This window comes from Trichophyton benhamiae (assembly GCF_000151125.1).
Source record: "Trichophyton benhamiae CBS 112371 chromosome Unknown contig01399.0, whole genome shotgun sequence".
Lineage (NCBI taxonomy): Eukaryota > Fungi > Ascomycota > Eurotiomycetes > Onygenales > Arthrodermataceae > Trichophyton > Trichophyton benhamiae.
In genome coordinates this window covers 1-15,168 of record NW_003315068.1, presented here as the reverse complement: position 1 = coordinate 15,168, position 15,168 = coordinate 1, and the positions used below count along the sequence as shown (strand labels likewise).

Sequence of the window (15,168 nt, the reverse complement as noted above, 5' to 3'; positions counted from 1 at the left end):
GTAGAACACACCAACAGAAGAGTACTGGTTAACAGGGGCGTTTCTGCATGCAGCTCAGACTTGCCTTAATTTCTTCAGCTCTCACTCCGTCTTCTGTCCAACTCAGCACATCCTTTCTCCGTTCGCACTGTTTATTCTTCGAGCGCATCCAACCAGAAAAACTGCTGCACATCCCCTATCCTGACCCACAAGGTGCCCACGCCCTCGCTCTACCGGAATAGGGAGTGTCATGAGCACCATGCTGGATTTGAATAAGAAGATTTATTGTTTAGCAGAAAGAATGAAAGGAGCGTTTTTAAAGAAGGCCAAACGGTAAAATGAGCGGAAAGAGCATGATGTTGAGCCAAGACGTGATTAGATGGAGAAGAATTCAGAAGTATCTGTCGTGTCATCATGGCTGCCACGGGACTGACGGGGATAGATATATACGTTGGGATGAGGGAAATGGGGCTTGGGCGGAAATGTGCTGATCACTCAAGGATTTGTGTACCTCTGCTTCTTCCACTCTCCATTTTTGCTGTCCGAGATCCAAACTGTATTGCTCTCTTCTTCTCCATGGCTACATCCTTCATGCCTAGTTTCCACGCAACTAGACGCAAGGCTTTCTTGCCATCTTCCACGTCTGGCTCTTGCTCTATCTTAACTTCCTCGCACCCAAATCCGCATTTCTCCCATATAGGCCGAGAAAGTGCCCATGTCAAAAAGTCTTCATCCAAATATGGATATCGTGCTTCTTTGCCCCAATGAGATATTACGCGATCATCACGGCCTAGGTTCCGCTTGCCTAACCTGCCAACGTCAAGCTGGACTTCGTCTATTAGGCCACGAAACCCATGTCGTGAGAAAGCGATGGCATGACGACTGTATCCAGCAAACACTTCATCTGCGCCTAAACCCGATAAAAGGACACGAGCAGGTGTGGTATAGTTGATTCCTGTTTCCCCGTTGCTATACTCGGAGTGGTGCATACCTTTGCCTCTTGAAGCAAAGTAGAGAGCACAGGCAATGGAGAGGTCCATCTCTGTATTGTGTGGTGCCATCAAATGTTTGACCCGTGGTCGATGTTCCATGGTTTCGGTATACGGAACATCAATGCGGACGAACCGCCATTCCCGGCCAGGACAGACCTTTTTTAATTCCTGAAACGACGATAGGCCAGTCCTGCGATCGGGGCAATCATCATACACGGAAGTTGATGAAGTTCCAGAGATCGAGCCTTTGGTAGCTGCGGCCACTACCCGTGGATTCTCAAACGCCACATTAAGAAGGTCTATTGGCGCTTTCATAGGCAATACATCATGTGCTAGTCTCGCAACCAAGGTGCAATCGAGGCCACCAGAGAAAAGGATGGCAACTTTAGTTTCCGTTGAGGTTAAAATGTCCGGTACCGTCAATAATCGTAGTCTAAGCGACTCCAGTAGTTTTTCTTGTAGAATTTCTATACATAGGGAGTCAATGGCTAGGGGAGACGCAGAGCCCCTCTCCGGGAGAGATGTATCCATAGCAGGGATAGGCCGTTTCTAAATGTGTTAGCTGTGAATCGTACATTACATCTGGTTTAAAAACAAGGGCTGGTTATTAGTATTCTCACAAGACTCAACGTCGGATCAGGGGACCATGGGATAACAAAAGTCTTGACCGGGCATGTGGGTGTTCCAGCATTGGCTTCCGTGTTCTCCTGTTCGGGCGGGCTAGTCAGATCAATGACATGAATTCCAGTAGTATCTACTTCTTCAAAGTAGTCCGATATGTTTCCATCCCGAATACTGGATATTCGAAAATTCCCATCACTACTCCACCCATGGAGCAAGGACCGTCGACCAAGGTAATCTCTTCCATAGAATATCCGGCACGAGCAACTGTCATAAAACACAAACGAAAAGGGGCCTGAGATGTTGTTAACTGCAGTACATAGTTTCTCTAATGTATTCTCAGCTCCTTCACCGTTGCGAGGCTTCACCGCATCCATGAAAGACTGAAAAATAACGCAGGTGTCATTTCCATCTAGCGCGCGGTCTGCAAACTTCCATACCTCGCCATTCCAGCAGAGGACCGATTGGTTATCATCTACCAGCGGCTGCTTCTGAATAGAGTCTCCTCGAAGTCCAAGTACAGAAGACACGAAAGTTAGGTAGGCTGCCGTCTGGTTAACACGAACACACACTGTCTGGTAGCTGTCTGGACCTCTGTGCTGGATAAGCTTCTCCGTCAATTGGCTCGGATAACAGTGCTTCTCATTGCTCAGCGAGAAGAAAATGCCACACATCGCGAAATCTCCTCTTCCCACATCATGTCGAAGGCAAGGTTGAGTGTTGTTGAAGTTGTTGAAGTGAAATGACCTTTAGCACCTCCAAATGGAACGCCGGGGCCGCATCGGAGCCTCGGTAAAACAATGATCCGCCACTTTTTCTGGCCCGACCTCATCGGGCGGGCCATGGCCTTTCTGGAACCTATCGACATCCTGACCACCTAGCTTGTACTTAATTTTATCGAGGTTTGACAGCCCATATATAAAGAAGCAAGTGTTTTGTGTGTGTTAGAGAGGCAGTGTTTGTGTGCGAGGCATCATTTCAACCAAAACACATTATACGATACGAGTTCCCCCACGATGATCACGGTAGGCTGATTCAACAGCCTCCCACCCCCCAGCAACGTTTCGACAGCCGTATATACACTACTTCGCACAGCTCATGTCGAGCTTATGTCTCCTCCAGAAATCCAGGTCCCCCCCTCAGACGTCGCTGGGGAGACGTCTGTGCAAGTAGGAGAAAGCGAGGAATCTCGAAATGATACAACTGCAAAGAACGTGAGCAGCAATGCTGAATCGAAGGTTGACGAGACTGTTGCAGGTGTGGCTGATTCCCCTCAACAAAAGGAGGACACGGTTGAAGCTTCGAATATAGATGAAGAACCCTCTTCACCCGCTGAAAATGACGGACAATCCTCGTCACAGCCACAGCAGCAGCTGTCTATTCAGTCCAAGCGCAGGAATCCTGGCCAACTGCTTCATGTGGACGTAGCAGGTGGCCAGCCGCCTCTCCCCCCTAAAAAAGACGAGCCTTATATCGATCCCACCCCTAAAACTCCGCAGGTTTCACGACCTCCAGCGGATAAGGACCTACCTGAAGTTCCTCAGGATGACTTACTCGACGACAGTTGTCAACCCAAAGCCGAGAGTGAGGAGAGGAAGAGCGAAGATTCTCAGTCGGAGATACAGACAATCATGGATCAATTTTCGGATGAGACCAGCAGCCTCCGCCAGGAAGAGATCATGTCTCCAAGACTAGAGTTAGCTGACCAGTTTCGGACCGGCCAGGGACACTTCCCTCCTCGGAATTCAAGTTTAGAACAGCAGCCTGCAAAACAAAACGATGAATCGGCAGATACCCAAGCTGCATCAAATTTAACAAGCACCGGCAGCAGCTGTCAGGCAATGTCTCCTCCCGCTGTACCACCTAAGTCCCCATCCCTGACCAGCGCAGGGAAAATGGTAGCTGTGGAAAAGCCTGATACTCACCACAGCCCATCAACGCCAACGTCAACGGTTCCTCCACCACCAGAGCCAGAAACAGAACAGCCATTTGACTTCCATCGCTTCCTGGAACAACTGCGACATCGGACTGCTGATCCAGTAGCCAAATTTCTACGCTCATTCCTGAATGAATTTGGAAAGCGTCAGTGGATGGTTCACGAACAAGTTAAGATAATAAGTGATTTCTTAGCATTCATCACTAACAAAATGGCCCAATGTGAGGTATGGAAGGGTGTATCTGACGTTGAGTTTGATAACGCCAAAGAGGGAATGGAGAAGCTTGTTATGAACAGACTTTATACCCAAACATTTTCCCCAACCATTCCACCACCGGCAGCCCCCTCGCGAAGTAGAAGCCGGGGGAGGAGAAAGGAAATAGAGAGGATGCATCATCCCGGTAGACGTGGCCAGCACCAGGAAGACGTTGAGCGTGATGAGATTCTGGCTCAGAAAGTTCGGATATATAGTTGGGTTCGCGAAGAACATCTTGATATCCCGCCCGTTGGCCCAAACGGCCGTCGTTTTCTGCTTTTGGCGCAACAAGGTATTTTACACTTGACCGATTGATAGATCCCTCATTCTAACCTAGCTTAGAGCTATTGAAGATAAAGGGCTACCGAGCGCCGCGGGATAAAGTAATATGCATTTTGAATTGCTGCAAAGTTATCTTCGGTATTCATATATCCCACCACCTTGAAGATGAGACCATGGCCTAATTAAAATATAAACAGGACTGTTACGCCATGCAAAGAACAGCGATACCTCGGCCGACTCATTCATACCTCTATTGATATATGTGGTTCTCAAGGCGAATCCTGAACATCTAGTGTCCAACGTACAGTATATTCTGCGGTTCCGCAACCAAGAAAAGCTGAGCGGTGAGGCAGGATATTATTTGTCTTCTCTTGTATGTTTCATTTACCACTACCCCCAAAACTACTCTGTTTACTGACTGGAGGATAGTCTGGAGCCATCCAGTTCATAGAAAGCTTGGATAGGACATCCTTAACTGTCAGCGATGAGGAATTCGAGCGAAATGTAGAAGCAGCCGTTTCTGCCATAGCAGAGCGTAATCCAGACCACGAGGAACCACCATCCGTACCCGAAAAGCTACCTGCTAGCAGAGCACGAGAAACAGCATCACGGCCCTCTTTTGAAGGACACTCGAACTCGCGGCAGAATGAGCACTCGCCCCCCTACTCTCCTGTTTCCGACGATAACACCCCAGTTGCCGGATTGCTACGAACCATCCAGAAGCCACTGACGACAATTGGTCGTATATTCTCTGATGATACAGATCATTCTAGAGAACGATCCCCTTTCAATCAACAGAGTTCAGCGACTTCTGAGAATGTGCCATACAATGGGCAGCGCCCGGACAGTGATTCGTGGAGAAACCAGGAGGGATCCAGGGGTCGTGATGGAAAATCACCATCTCTAGCTACCCGCTTTGAAGCGCAGGAGGCTGCGGCCCGTCAAGCAAGTGCCGAGTCCGCGGAGGCTCGTCGTATCCAGCAAGCGGAGCACAACGATGTTGTCGAGTACGTGTCTTTTCGAAACACAATGTAAACGAAAATAAATTGAGGATATATACTGATTTCATGCATTACAGGACACTCGCTGGTATGTTCCCGAATTTAGATAGAGATTTGATCGACGATGTTGTCACCATGAAAGAAGGACGGTAAGTGCCACCTTTCTCTACAACGCTTTGTTTTAGCCCACCAAACTAATCATTCTTCGTCGTAAAGGGTTGGTCTTGCAGTTGATGCCTGTCTTGCACTTAGCGCCGACTCTTGAAACATTGATGGCATATTGGAGCGGTTGTTTTCTTTATATGTGCAAAATGCTACGAGCATAACCGGGGAGTTATGGTCGGGTAATAAATATCATGGATACCCATTGAATACGTAGTTATAATTTGGTTTATTTCCTCGTACAAGCTTTCAAATACCTGGCCCTATGTTTCCCTTGTCGTTGGCCCTCCTAAAAGGCTGCCGGAAGCCTCACCATGAGCACTGAGTAAGGTAGAACAAGATATATTACCAGATCCGTGTGAATAAGTCGATTTTAAGTATCAAGACAATTTAAGCTTAAATTTAGAGTGACTTCGGCATCATTTCATGTACCTTTTCTCCCCTTTTCACCTCAGTCAAAGTAAATATAAGCCCACGAGTATGGGGGAAAACTGCCGGCAAGTTGCATAAATAATATTCAAGCACAGTTTCCAGATAAAGGGCAAACTGCAAAGCCCTGTGTTCTTGGCCTAGTAGAAGGCCTCTCTTATTAATATTCAGCTGAACCAGTCGTCTTTTTTTTTTTTTTTTTTTTTTTTTTTTTTTTTTTTTTTTTTTTTTTTTTTTTTTTTTTTTTTTTTTTAAACAGATAACTTAACTTCCGTCGACGCTAGTTATTTTTTTTCCCTCCGTCATTAAACATTCTGGAAGTATCAAAATTAACTATCCAGGATACACCAGAAGCGCTCCCAGAAGTAAAAAAGGTAGGACTGGAGCTCCCATGAACCGCCGCGATGACTAGGAAGAAGAAAGCCGGCGAGAGAAAGAAAGACAGTCCTCCGGGCGGCGCTTCTCCTGCTTCGTCCACGGTCAGCGTTTCTGCTTCTCCCGGCCACCAGGAGCAAAAGCCACAAGGATCTTCGTCTGTGCCTAAAGCTATCAAACCACCGCCCGCAGAGCCGTCGACTTCTGCTCTCATTATCTGTCGCAACAAGTGAGTAATCATTTCCTATTTGCCTCTTTTATAACTATTTTCTCTTTACTCTACTTTTCCGATGACTGTGGAGAAGCTCGATAGCTAGATATAGCTTGGGGTAGAAGCTATGAGAAGAATTTATTTTCGCAAGATAACTAGTTAGTTAACTGGCTAGTTCTTGTACCTGAAACGATCCCTGTCAATTCATCTTGTCGAGCGTATTCAATGCTGATGCTAACTGTTTGTCTTGGTTGATTGAGCAGACACTGGAGGTATATATCGTCCTTTCATGGCCCATGGCTCCAGTTGCCTCCCGAGATACTTGAAAGCCTGGCATACAGCAACTATGCCTCTCCGCAGCCACAGCCCATCGACCCGGCGGTCTTCTTCGACCTCATCAAGATCCGTCGGCTGATCGAAGAAGCCACAGATCTCGCTGTACGTGCAGCGAATGGAACAATATCTTCGCTGGGGAACTCTTCATATAGCTCGGGATACGGTCTTCTGGGTGGCAATGGAGGGGGACCCATGGGGGGTTCGGGTGTGCGAGGGAGTCGAGGAGACGGTACAATGAAATTGAGTCGGGAACGACGGCACCGTATGCGGGAACATGCCACCCAGAAGCTATCCAAGGCATATGCGCTTGATGAGATTGCAGCTAGTGTTGCCACGATGCAGTCTGCATCCGCACTCGAAGAAGTTGCAAAGTTGGTTCTACAACGGAACGAGAATGACTGTGACGCGAAATACGTCCATTTTTTCCATGAAAAGATCCCATCTCGTTCTCTGGTGCAATGCACAAGTCTGCGGCCGCTGGATGATATCATTGCTATGCGTCAGTTGGACGGGGCTACCTACAGAACTAGAGCTGTGGCAAAAATGCTGAAGGACGACCTCTTAGGCGCAGCGAGAGACCTCACAGAGGGACTTGCTGCTTGTCGTGCTTGTGGCAGACAACATGAAGACACCAGAAAGGACATTGAAGTGGTGACTGAAAGCAGTCGACGAAAAATGATGCCATCACGGTTCAACCAGAAGATAGATGAAAACGACCAGCCACATGGATTGGAGGCTCAACTGCTCTTCCATAGGGCTGGAGTTTACTTGAGTATCTCGTGTCAACATATCCACGAGGCGTTGACTGCTTATGAGAAGACCAAGGAGTCGCAGGGACCGACAATTGGCGATGATGACACTCTGGAAGTGAAAGAGAACGGTGGCGACCCAAAAGACAGACAGGCACATAGACGCTGGCTGGAGGAGCGGAAGATGGTCAAGTCGAATGCGCGACGGGCCCTTCGCGACTATCTTACCTTCCTTTCTCTGATCAAATATACCCCAGGACCTACCCCGTCTAAATTACAAGACGGCACTTTTGCTACTCTCTACAAGATTTATCCTGTGTCAGACCTCTTCTCATCCACTCCTCCTGCAGACCTCCCACCTTACCCCGAAGAATCAGATGCATTAACCGTGTCCAACCAAGGTACTGCCGGCCAGCAAGTCCGAAGCTCGGACGTCTGTCATGAAGCCGTGACTTACCACCCGCTGCTTACGGACGCCCTTCACTCCATATTGATATGTCATTCCATCCTTCAGACACCTGAAAAGGAGTTCGTCCGCCACGCTCACATGGTAGCTCGAGTCGCACGCATCTGTGACGGGTACCCCATCTTCCTGGCTCCCCGATCTCCCTCCCGCTCCGACTGGATGGAAATCCTCCACCGCACCGATAACTGGCTTAAGATAAGACCATGGGAAACCCTCTGTGCACCTGCCCCTCTCCCAGGCCACGGCATATACAAGAAAGCAACGGCGGACCCAGCAACACCGGCGGCTACGCAGCCAGAGATTCCGCATGAGCCTGCGCAGAAAACACCACCAGCCCCAACCCAAGAAGTAATGGCACACACCTCCCAGATGAACGATGCCGTGTTTAAACGGTGGGCTCAGGATGACTCCAAGGACTTCCCGTTCTGCAATGAACGCGCAGCGGCTGTCTCCTGGTGGGTTCAAATGGCCCCTGTCTCTGCAGGCACAGCGCGGAGCAAAGGGAAGAAGAATGCTGGAAGCAGCAAGGGTGAGCCAGTGGAAAACAAAGGTCATAAGAACGAGCAGGAGAAGCGACTCGCCAACGAGAAAGCAGTCGATATCTCAGTTCAGGATAGAGCCCATGACTAAGGGATTTTTGGTAGTTAAACAACCACCACCATCTACTCTTGACTTTGCCATGCGGGCTTACTGTGTTTTATCTGCGTTATCAGGGAGCCTATCTCCCAAAAGCTAGCACGTAAAGAATGACAATGATACCAACGAATTCAACGTCCACCTTCCCACGTCTTTCCTCCCCTTCTCCATGGATCTTTGCAGCGGCTCAGGGGCCGCTTGATAGCACAGCTGACTAAGCAATGTTGGCTGTCCAATCAGCTCGTCTTTTCTGTTTCTCGCTTAGCTTTAGCGCCGGCCGCCGCGACTATAAAAACGCCGCCGGCCTCGCTCGCCTTTTGCAAGTTTTTTTTTCTTTCTCTTCTTCTCTTCTTCATACTTACCTTGTTTCGGGGATCGCGCTCACAAAGGCGACTCTCCACAGAAGAGACCCTGCATTGCACGTCGCGGTGGACTCGTCTTGTTCAATGGCCTTCGGGTCATTGAGAGGCACATTCTTTGGCTCTGTCACTCTACGTGAATACTACCTACTGTTTTCATCGATCTGGCTACGGCCGCATCTTGCTCTATGCAGGAGGTTGAAGAAGACGTCCCCATGTTTTTCAGCATATGTAGATATCTACACCCCATACAGAGAGAGCCCTAAACTTTCTCCCCTGTCTATATCACCCGAGTCAATCGACAGGATCTCACATGTATGTAACTCACTCCTAGATAAACTATTACATCATAGCCAGATCAGGAACGAACATCGATCAAGTGGCGACGTGTCTGCCTAACTCGCCACCAACTCGACTCATCTCTATATAAGAGTCCCGTCGGAGCCAAAAACAAGACACGGCCAGGAACAGGGACAAGAAAGCTACCTCCAAAACTACAGAAGACGCAAATCGTGCAAACAGACAGAACACAAGCAGCAAAGATGCCTGTGCCACTGGGTCCAGAATCCAAGAAAAAGGACAAATCCACCGTGGGCCCCAACGGCAAAAGCAACATGAACGACCCCTTATCAACGCCAAATACCACTATCACCATGACCGCCACTGCCGAAACGACCACGAATGTCCCGCCCACAGCGTCGGGTAGAGGGCCCGGCGTGATGACGCAGGAGGAGGTTGATCGACTGTACGAAGAGCGCATGGAAGAGGAGTACGCGAAGCGCGAGGGGGGCGCATGATCTGCCTGGTTAAACCCCCCTGTTAGTTACTGGTTTGGCTGCTCGCTGGGGGATCGTTGACTCTTTTATGGCGGGTTGGAATGTTCCCGTTTTCTCTCTGTACTGTCCGTCTATGAAGAATGAAGCCTCTCTGTATATTAATAATAATAACAGTTAACAATATCAACCATCGCCAACTGCCACGGCCAGAACCACAACCTTGGGAGTCGTCAGTTAAACTGATAAGTTGGCCAAACCTTGCGGCTTGTCTCACCTTCGCAACCATCAAGTCGGAGAGGCGGGAAAGTAATCACCTTCACGCTGAGTGGCCCAGCGGGCGATGGGGAAGCAGGGCTTGCAAGGAGAAAGCCTGCTGCTTACAATAAGCGGGCAGCCCATTGGCTGCGCTCAGTGTACATTCCCAGATCCCGTCATCTAGTGCATGGAGAGCTGTGTTAATGATAGACGGCAGACCAGCATGAGTTAAAAGGGGGGGAGGAGGTTATAAAAGAGATGCTACCCCGTCTGTGGAAGACGAGGAGGATGTCTTGATGGCTGCAGCTGGACAATTAAACCCCCTGAGGAACCATCTATTACCAGTGTAAAGGCATGCTTTGAGCGCCTGCGGAGTACTACATCCAGTCCTGGGCATCTATACTCCGTATCTCCGACCTGATACCAACGCCTAGAACTCTTACTGTCCTTTTTTTTTTTTCATTTTGCCCTGGATAACTACCTATTCCAAGGCTGTTTCAAAAGGATAAAAGGACCAAGGACGTTCGTACCTGAGGAGCTGGCTGGTTGTGAAGTACACATCCCCCTTAAGCAACTCCCTAAGCATAGCCCCTAGGTGCTCTGCTTCTGAAGAGCTAGAGCGGCAGCAGAAGATACCAGCATGAGTGGTGAGCCCCCTGATCCTTCCTCACACACGAATGTTATGGTAAAGAAGCAGGAATACTAACCAAAGAGCAACAAGCAGACCAGCCTATGCTCGGTGGCAGACACAGCCACTGGAGCCCGCAGGACCTCGAGGAACAGGCCTTTTCGCCGTATGGGACATTTCCCCCTTCGCCAACGGAGAGTACAGAGACTTCTAGCAGTATTTCCTCTACTCGACCTAGAGTGAACCCCCGAATTGTCTCTGATGCTATCCTGGGCCTCTCGGATGGGTTGACAGTTCCCTTTGCTCTCAGTGCCGGCCTCTCTGCTCTAGGGAATTCGAGAGTGGTGGTTGTCGGTGGGCTGGCTGAACTTGTTGCCGGTGCTATATCCATGGGCCTGGGCGGATACGTTGGCTCTCGTAGTGAAGTGTAAGTCAGATTCACGCATACACGCACCAATATACATGAACAAAACGTATCTAACAGCGCCTTAGAGAATCATACGAAGCCACGGTTCGAGAGACAAAACATCTAGTCAAAGCATCCCCCATGGAAACAATGAATATCATCCACCAGGTTTTTGCTCCATACAACCTCCCAGAGGAGCCCGTGGCTCGAATGAGCCATATCTTATACAACTCCCCTGAGAAACTCCTCGACTTCCTTCTCACTTTCTATCATAAAGAATCCAAGCCAGGATGCCATCAGGCATGGATATCTGCCATCACCCTTGCACTGGGATACTTTATTGGCGGCTTCATTCCCCTTATTCCTTATTTCATGGTCGATCAAGTTTTGGTGGCGCTGTATTATAGTATTGGTATCATGATTTTCACATTGTTGGTCTTTGGCTACGTCAAGACGTGCGTCGTTCGAGGTTGGACAGGCAAGGAAAATATAGTTGCTGGTATCAAAGGAGGGTTACAGATGGTTGTTGTTGGGGGTTTGGCTGCCGGTGCATCTATAGCTCTGGCTAGAGCTATCAATCCCACTGGTGGCGCTTTATTTTGATATTAAGTCGAGTTGGAAAAGATTGGGACATGAGATCAGACGACTGATGATATCCGAAGCAAGTACTGGGCGATGCTCAGGCTTCAAGTGCCTCAGCAACTAGCCCCTTTGCCTGGTTAGACATCTTAATCTGCAGGGCTAACTCATGACCCCGTTCCGACATCTTCGCCCATGTCTTCCTCAGGATGTTCACAATCTTCTCCCGATCCTCGCCATGCTCTTGCTCAAACTTCTCGAATTGATCTGCCAGAAACACAAGACATGCAACGTCTTCCAATACCTGGCACTCGGCATCCCGCTTCATGTCCTCCTTTCTCACAAGTGCAGCCACTCTCGCGGCGTCTTCTGTGGAATACCCACAGCTCAGACATATCTCTTCAGCATGAGTTGCCTGGCGCTTCTTCTGCGCCGTTCTCCAGGAGAGATATCCCATGCGGTTCATAGGGTAGTCGGCGCGAGGAATCTCCCAGCGCTGCAAATGTTGGGCTCGTACGGCCAGGCGGAGCAGCTCGGAGGGGTTGGGGTCATGCTGGAGAAGATACTCCGTCATTCTGTTGGCATAGTGAAGCTCATCTGGTATCTCCTCGTCTTCTCCGGCGTCAGTCTTGACTCTGGCCAGCTTTGGGTCTTCCGAGTGGACGTCGTCAATTTTCTTCAACGCCGCTTCGAACTTGGCCATTCTGTATTCGCTAGTATATAAAGTAATCTTTGCAGTAGATATTATCACTTCCTCAGCCAGTTATTATTCTTTGTCCGTGTCAAAACTGAAAAATTCCGAGTTTTCTTTACATATGCCTCACAGGTGCAAAAGCTGCAAACTTCGGCGTCCCTTTTTTCATCGCGCAATCTGGCTGTGGTTTGCCCCACCAGTTAGAAAGACTGCAGTTAACTAAAGGCCGATTTTGTGACTCAAGGAGTTCGTCTTCTTCAACTTCACCTTTTCCTACCGTTCATTGAACGCTTATAATTGCACCGACAGAAGGCAGATTCTTGTCTTTTTCGGTGTGACGATGGCTGCTACGGCGTCGCAGAAGTACTTGAGCTCTCGGGGTGGCTCGTACGGGGTATGTACCGATATCGCAGAGCTTCCCCTGCAAGCATGAAGCCCCTGCAAGCAACTAGTTATCGCATTAATGAGGATTTTTCACTGACGCGGACAAATTGGACAGTTTTCCTTTGAAGAAGTCGTCCTGAAGGGACTGGCATCAGACGGAGGCCTCTTTATCCCGGAACAGATCCCTTCGCTGCCGACGGACTGGGAGACAAAGTGGCGCAACTATAGCTTCCAGGAGCTGGCCTTTGAGATCCTATCATTGTACATCTCCCCTTCAGAGGTTCCATCAGATGACTTGAAGGACATAATATCTCGCAGCTACGGGACATTCAGGTATGTTTTGTCAGGCAAAATAATAATAATAATTTGCTGTTCAGTGGCTATCTTGCTGATGCGAATGGGTTGAACAGGTCTCCCGATATCACCCCACTGGTCACATTGGACGAGCAGAAGCGATTATATCTTTTGGAGCTGTTCTGCGGGCCTACATTTGCCTTTAAAGATGTGGCATTGCAATTCTTGGGAAACCTATTTGAATACTTCCTCGTGAGACGGAATGAGGTATCTAATTTCTTTCATCGATAATTTGGTTTAAAATGCCTCTAGAGACGAGCGGACAAACTAATGAATGCTTCATATAGGGCAAGTCCGGCAAGGACCGTCACCATCTTGTGGTTATTGGAGCTACGAGTGGAGGTATGCAATCCTCTAAACCCTCGTAAAAATAGAACGCTACTGATGGGTATTTAGACACCGGCTCAGCTGCCATATATGGGCTACGTGGGAAGAAGGACGCCTCCGTCTTCATCCTGCATCCAAAGGGCAAAGTGTCTCCAATCCAGGAAGCTCAGATGACAACTGTGTTAGATGAAAATGTCCATAACATCAGTATTGAAGGTATGTCCACACTCAATCAAGTAATTTTATTTTATTTTATTTTTAATTAACTGATGGCGTGGCTCCAGGATCTTTCGACGATTGTCAGGATATGGTTAAGGCTCTTTTTGCCGACCCTGAAATCAACAAAACCCACAAGCTAGCTGCTGTGAACTCGATAAATTGGGCCCGAATTCTTGCTCAAATCACTTACTACTTCCATTCTTATTTCTCCCTCATTCGATCTCCCACCTACGTCAATGGAAAGCCTATTCGATTTGTCGTGCCATCAGGTAACTTTGGAGATATACTGGTGAGTTTTGCATAATCTAAACAATAAATTACCTGAACTTAATCGCTCACGTATATCTTTTCCGTTCTTCCTGCTAGGCTGGCTGGTTTGGAAAGCAAATGGGCCTGCCAGTCGATAAACTGGTTATTGCCACCAACGAGAATGACATCCTTGACAGGTTCTTGAAAACTGGCCAGTACACGAAACAAGCACAGCCTGAGGCGCAAGCCAGCGCATCTGCTGTAAAAGAAACTTGGAGTCCTGCTATGGACATTCTGGTATCAAGCAATTTTGAGCGGCTTCTCTGGTTCCTTGCTTACAAAGTATACGGTCAAGGAGATATCGACGAGAAGCGGAAAATCGCTGGCAATACAGTTCTCAGCTGGCTTCAGGATCTCTCTGGCAAGGGAGGATTTGGAGTTGATGAGAAGATACTCCAGGCAGCTCAGCAAGAGTTCGAGAGTGAGCGGGTATCTAATGAGCAAACGATCGACACTATTCGATCCATTTACTCGACTTGCTTCCCACAAACCCCTGTCAGCGCTGGCACCAGAGGAGAAACGGGGGGATACATCCTTGACCCCCATTCCGCGATTGGAGTTGCAGCATCGTTGAGATCGATATCTCGGTGCGCAGAGACCTTTCACATATCATTGTCGACCGCACATCCAGCCAAATTTGCTGAAGCGGTGGATGCGGCTCTGCGAAACGAAAAGGGGTATTCGTTTGACAACGTGCTTCCTCCAGAGTTCGTTGGCCTAGAGAAGAAGGAACGACGTGTTATTTCCATGCCGGCTGGTGCTACTTGGAAATCGGTTGGCGAAGTCATCAACCAGAACGTTGCTGTTTAGATGGGTTAAAAATATATTAATAGAGGGATTTTGCAACCGTAATTTTAAGCCAGAAAGAACGAAAAATAGATCTGGATTTCCTAATTAGGTAAGAGCTTATAGAGGCCTCTAGTTATACCCTTACTTCGTAGTATTTTTAGTAGTTCTACTATATTTACTAGTATCTTTATAATAAAGCTATAAGGGTACTCTATTAGTACTAATTAAGGTCTACTTTATACTATAGTAGAATAAAAAAAATACTAGTTTAGATTTCTATATTTAGTTAGCCTACTATTAGTAAAAAACTTTAAAGATATAGTAAAATCTATATATTTTACTCTTATTCTAACTCTCCTCTATTAAATATTACCTATTATTATATAAATTAAGTTATTATTATAGAGGAAAATTAGCTACTATTTAAAGAAAAAAAATAGTAATAAATAGAATATTAATTTAAATAATAGTAATTTAGAAATTTTTAATAATAAAAATTTATAACTATAAATTAGTAATATATAATTATTAGAAAATTCTAAATTATTAATATATAAATATTTATTTTATAAATTTATAAATAATTTTTAATACTACTAACTTTAGTAGTAAACTTATTTATTTTTAAATTTAGCTAAATAAAGAAATTATTTTTAAT

At 47.4% G+C, this 15,168-nt stretch overlaps 7 protein-coding genes across 7 annotated transcripts; 5 read left to right on the top strand and 2 right to left on the bottom strand.

Moving 5' to 3' along the window:
* Positions 1-470: 470 nt before the first annotated feature.
* Positions 471-2,266, bottom strand: ARB_03799 (uncharacterized protein; the record flags this gene model as incomplete). The annotated part of the gene is made up of 2 exons (XM_003009955.1): positions 471-1,520; positions 1,592-2,266. 2 exons carry the CDS (start codon positions 2,264-2,266, stop codon positions 471-473), a joined length of 1,725 nt encoding a protein of 574 aa, XP_003010001.1.
* Positions 2,267-2,701: 435 nt separating this feature from the next.
* On the top strand, positions 2,702-5,220 carry ARB_03798 (uncharacterized protein; the record flags this gene model as incomplete). The annotated part of the gene is made up of 4 exons (XM_003009954.1): positions 2,702-4,076; positions 4,264-4,439; positions 4,496-5,073; positions 5,145-5,220. 4 exons carry the CDS (start codon positions 2,702-2,704, stop codon positions 5,218-5,220), a joined length of 2,205 nt encoding a protein of 734 aa, XP_003010000.1.
* Positions 5,221-6,062: 842 nt separating this feature from the next.
* ARB_03797 (uncharacterized protein) lies at positions 6,063-8,425 on the top strand (the record flags this gene model as incomplete). Its single annotated transcript, XM_003009953.1, has 3 exons — positions 6,063-6,262; positions 6,367-6,402; positions 6,586-8,425. The coding sequence occupies 3 exons, from the start codon at positions 6,063-6,065 to the stop codon at positions 8,423-8,425; spliced, it is 2,076 nt and encodes a 691-aa protein (XP_003009999.1).
* Positions 8,426-8,877: 452 nt separating this feature from the next.
* ARB_03796 (uncharacterized protein) lies at positions 8,878-9,587 on the top strand (the record flags this gene model as incomplete). The annotated part of the gene is made up of 2 exons (XM_003009952.1): positions 8,878-9,105; positions 9,144-9,587. 2 exons carry the CDS (start codon positions 8,878-8,880, stop codon positions 9,585-9,587), a joined length of 672 nt encoding a protein of 223 aa, XP_003009998.1.
* A 966-nt stretch (positions 9,588-10,553) lies between these two features.
* On the top strand, positions 10,554-11,458 carry ARB_03795 (vacuolar iron transporter Ccc1, putative; the record flags this gene model as incomplete). Its single annotated transcript, XM_003009951.1, has 2 exons — positions 10,554-10,876; positions 10,942-11,458. 2 exons carry the CDS (start codon positions 10,554-10,556, stop codon positions 11,456-11,458), a joined length of 840 nt encoding a protein of 279 aa, XP_003009997.1.
* A 76-nt stretch (positions 11,459-11,534) lies between these two features.
* Positions 11,535-12,137, bottom strand: ARB_03794 (uncharacterized protein; the record flags this gene model as incomplete). Its single annotated transcript, XM_003009950.1, has 1 exon — positions 11,535-12,137. The coding sequence occupies one exon, from the start codon at positions 12,135-12,137 to the stop codon at positions 11,535-11,537; it is 603 nt and encodes a 200-aa protein (XP_003009996.1).
* A 331-nt stretch (positions 12,138-12,468) lies between these two features.
* On the top strand, positions 12,469-14,531 carry ARB_03793 (uncharacterized protein; the record flags this gene model as incomplete). The annotated part of the gene is made up of 7 exons (XM_003009949.1): positions 12,469-12,522; positions 12,628-12,845; positions 12,890-13,073; positions 13,154-13,208; positions 13,263-13,409; positions 13,478-13,701; positions 13,779-14,531. 7 exons carry the CDS (start codon positions 12,469-12,471, stop codon positions 14,529-14,531), a joined length of 1,635 nt encoding a protein of 544 aa, XP_003009995.1.
* Positions 14,532-15,168: the final 637 nt, after the last annotated feature.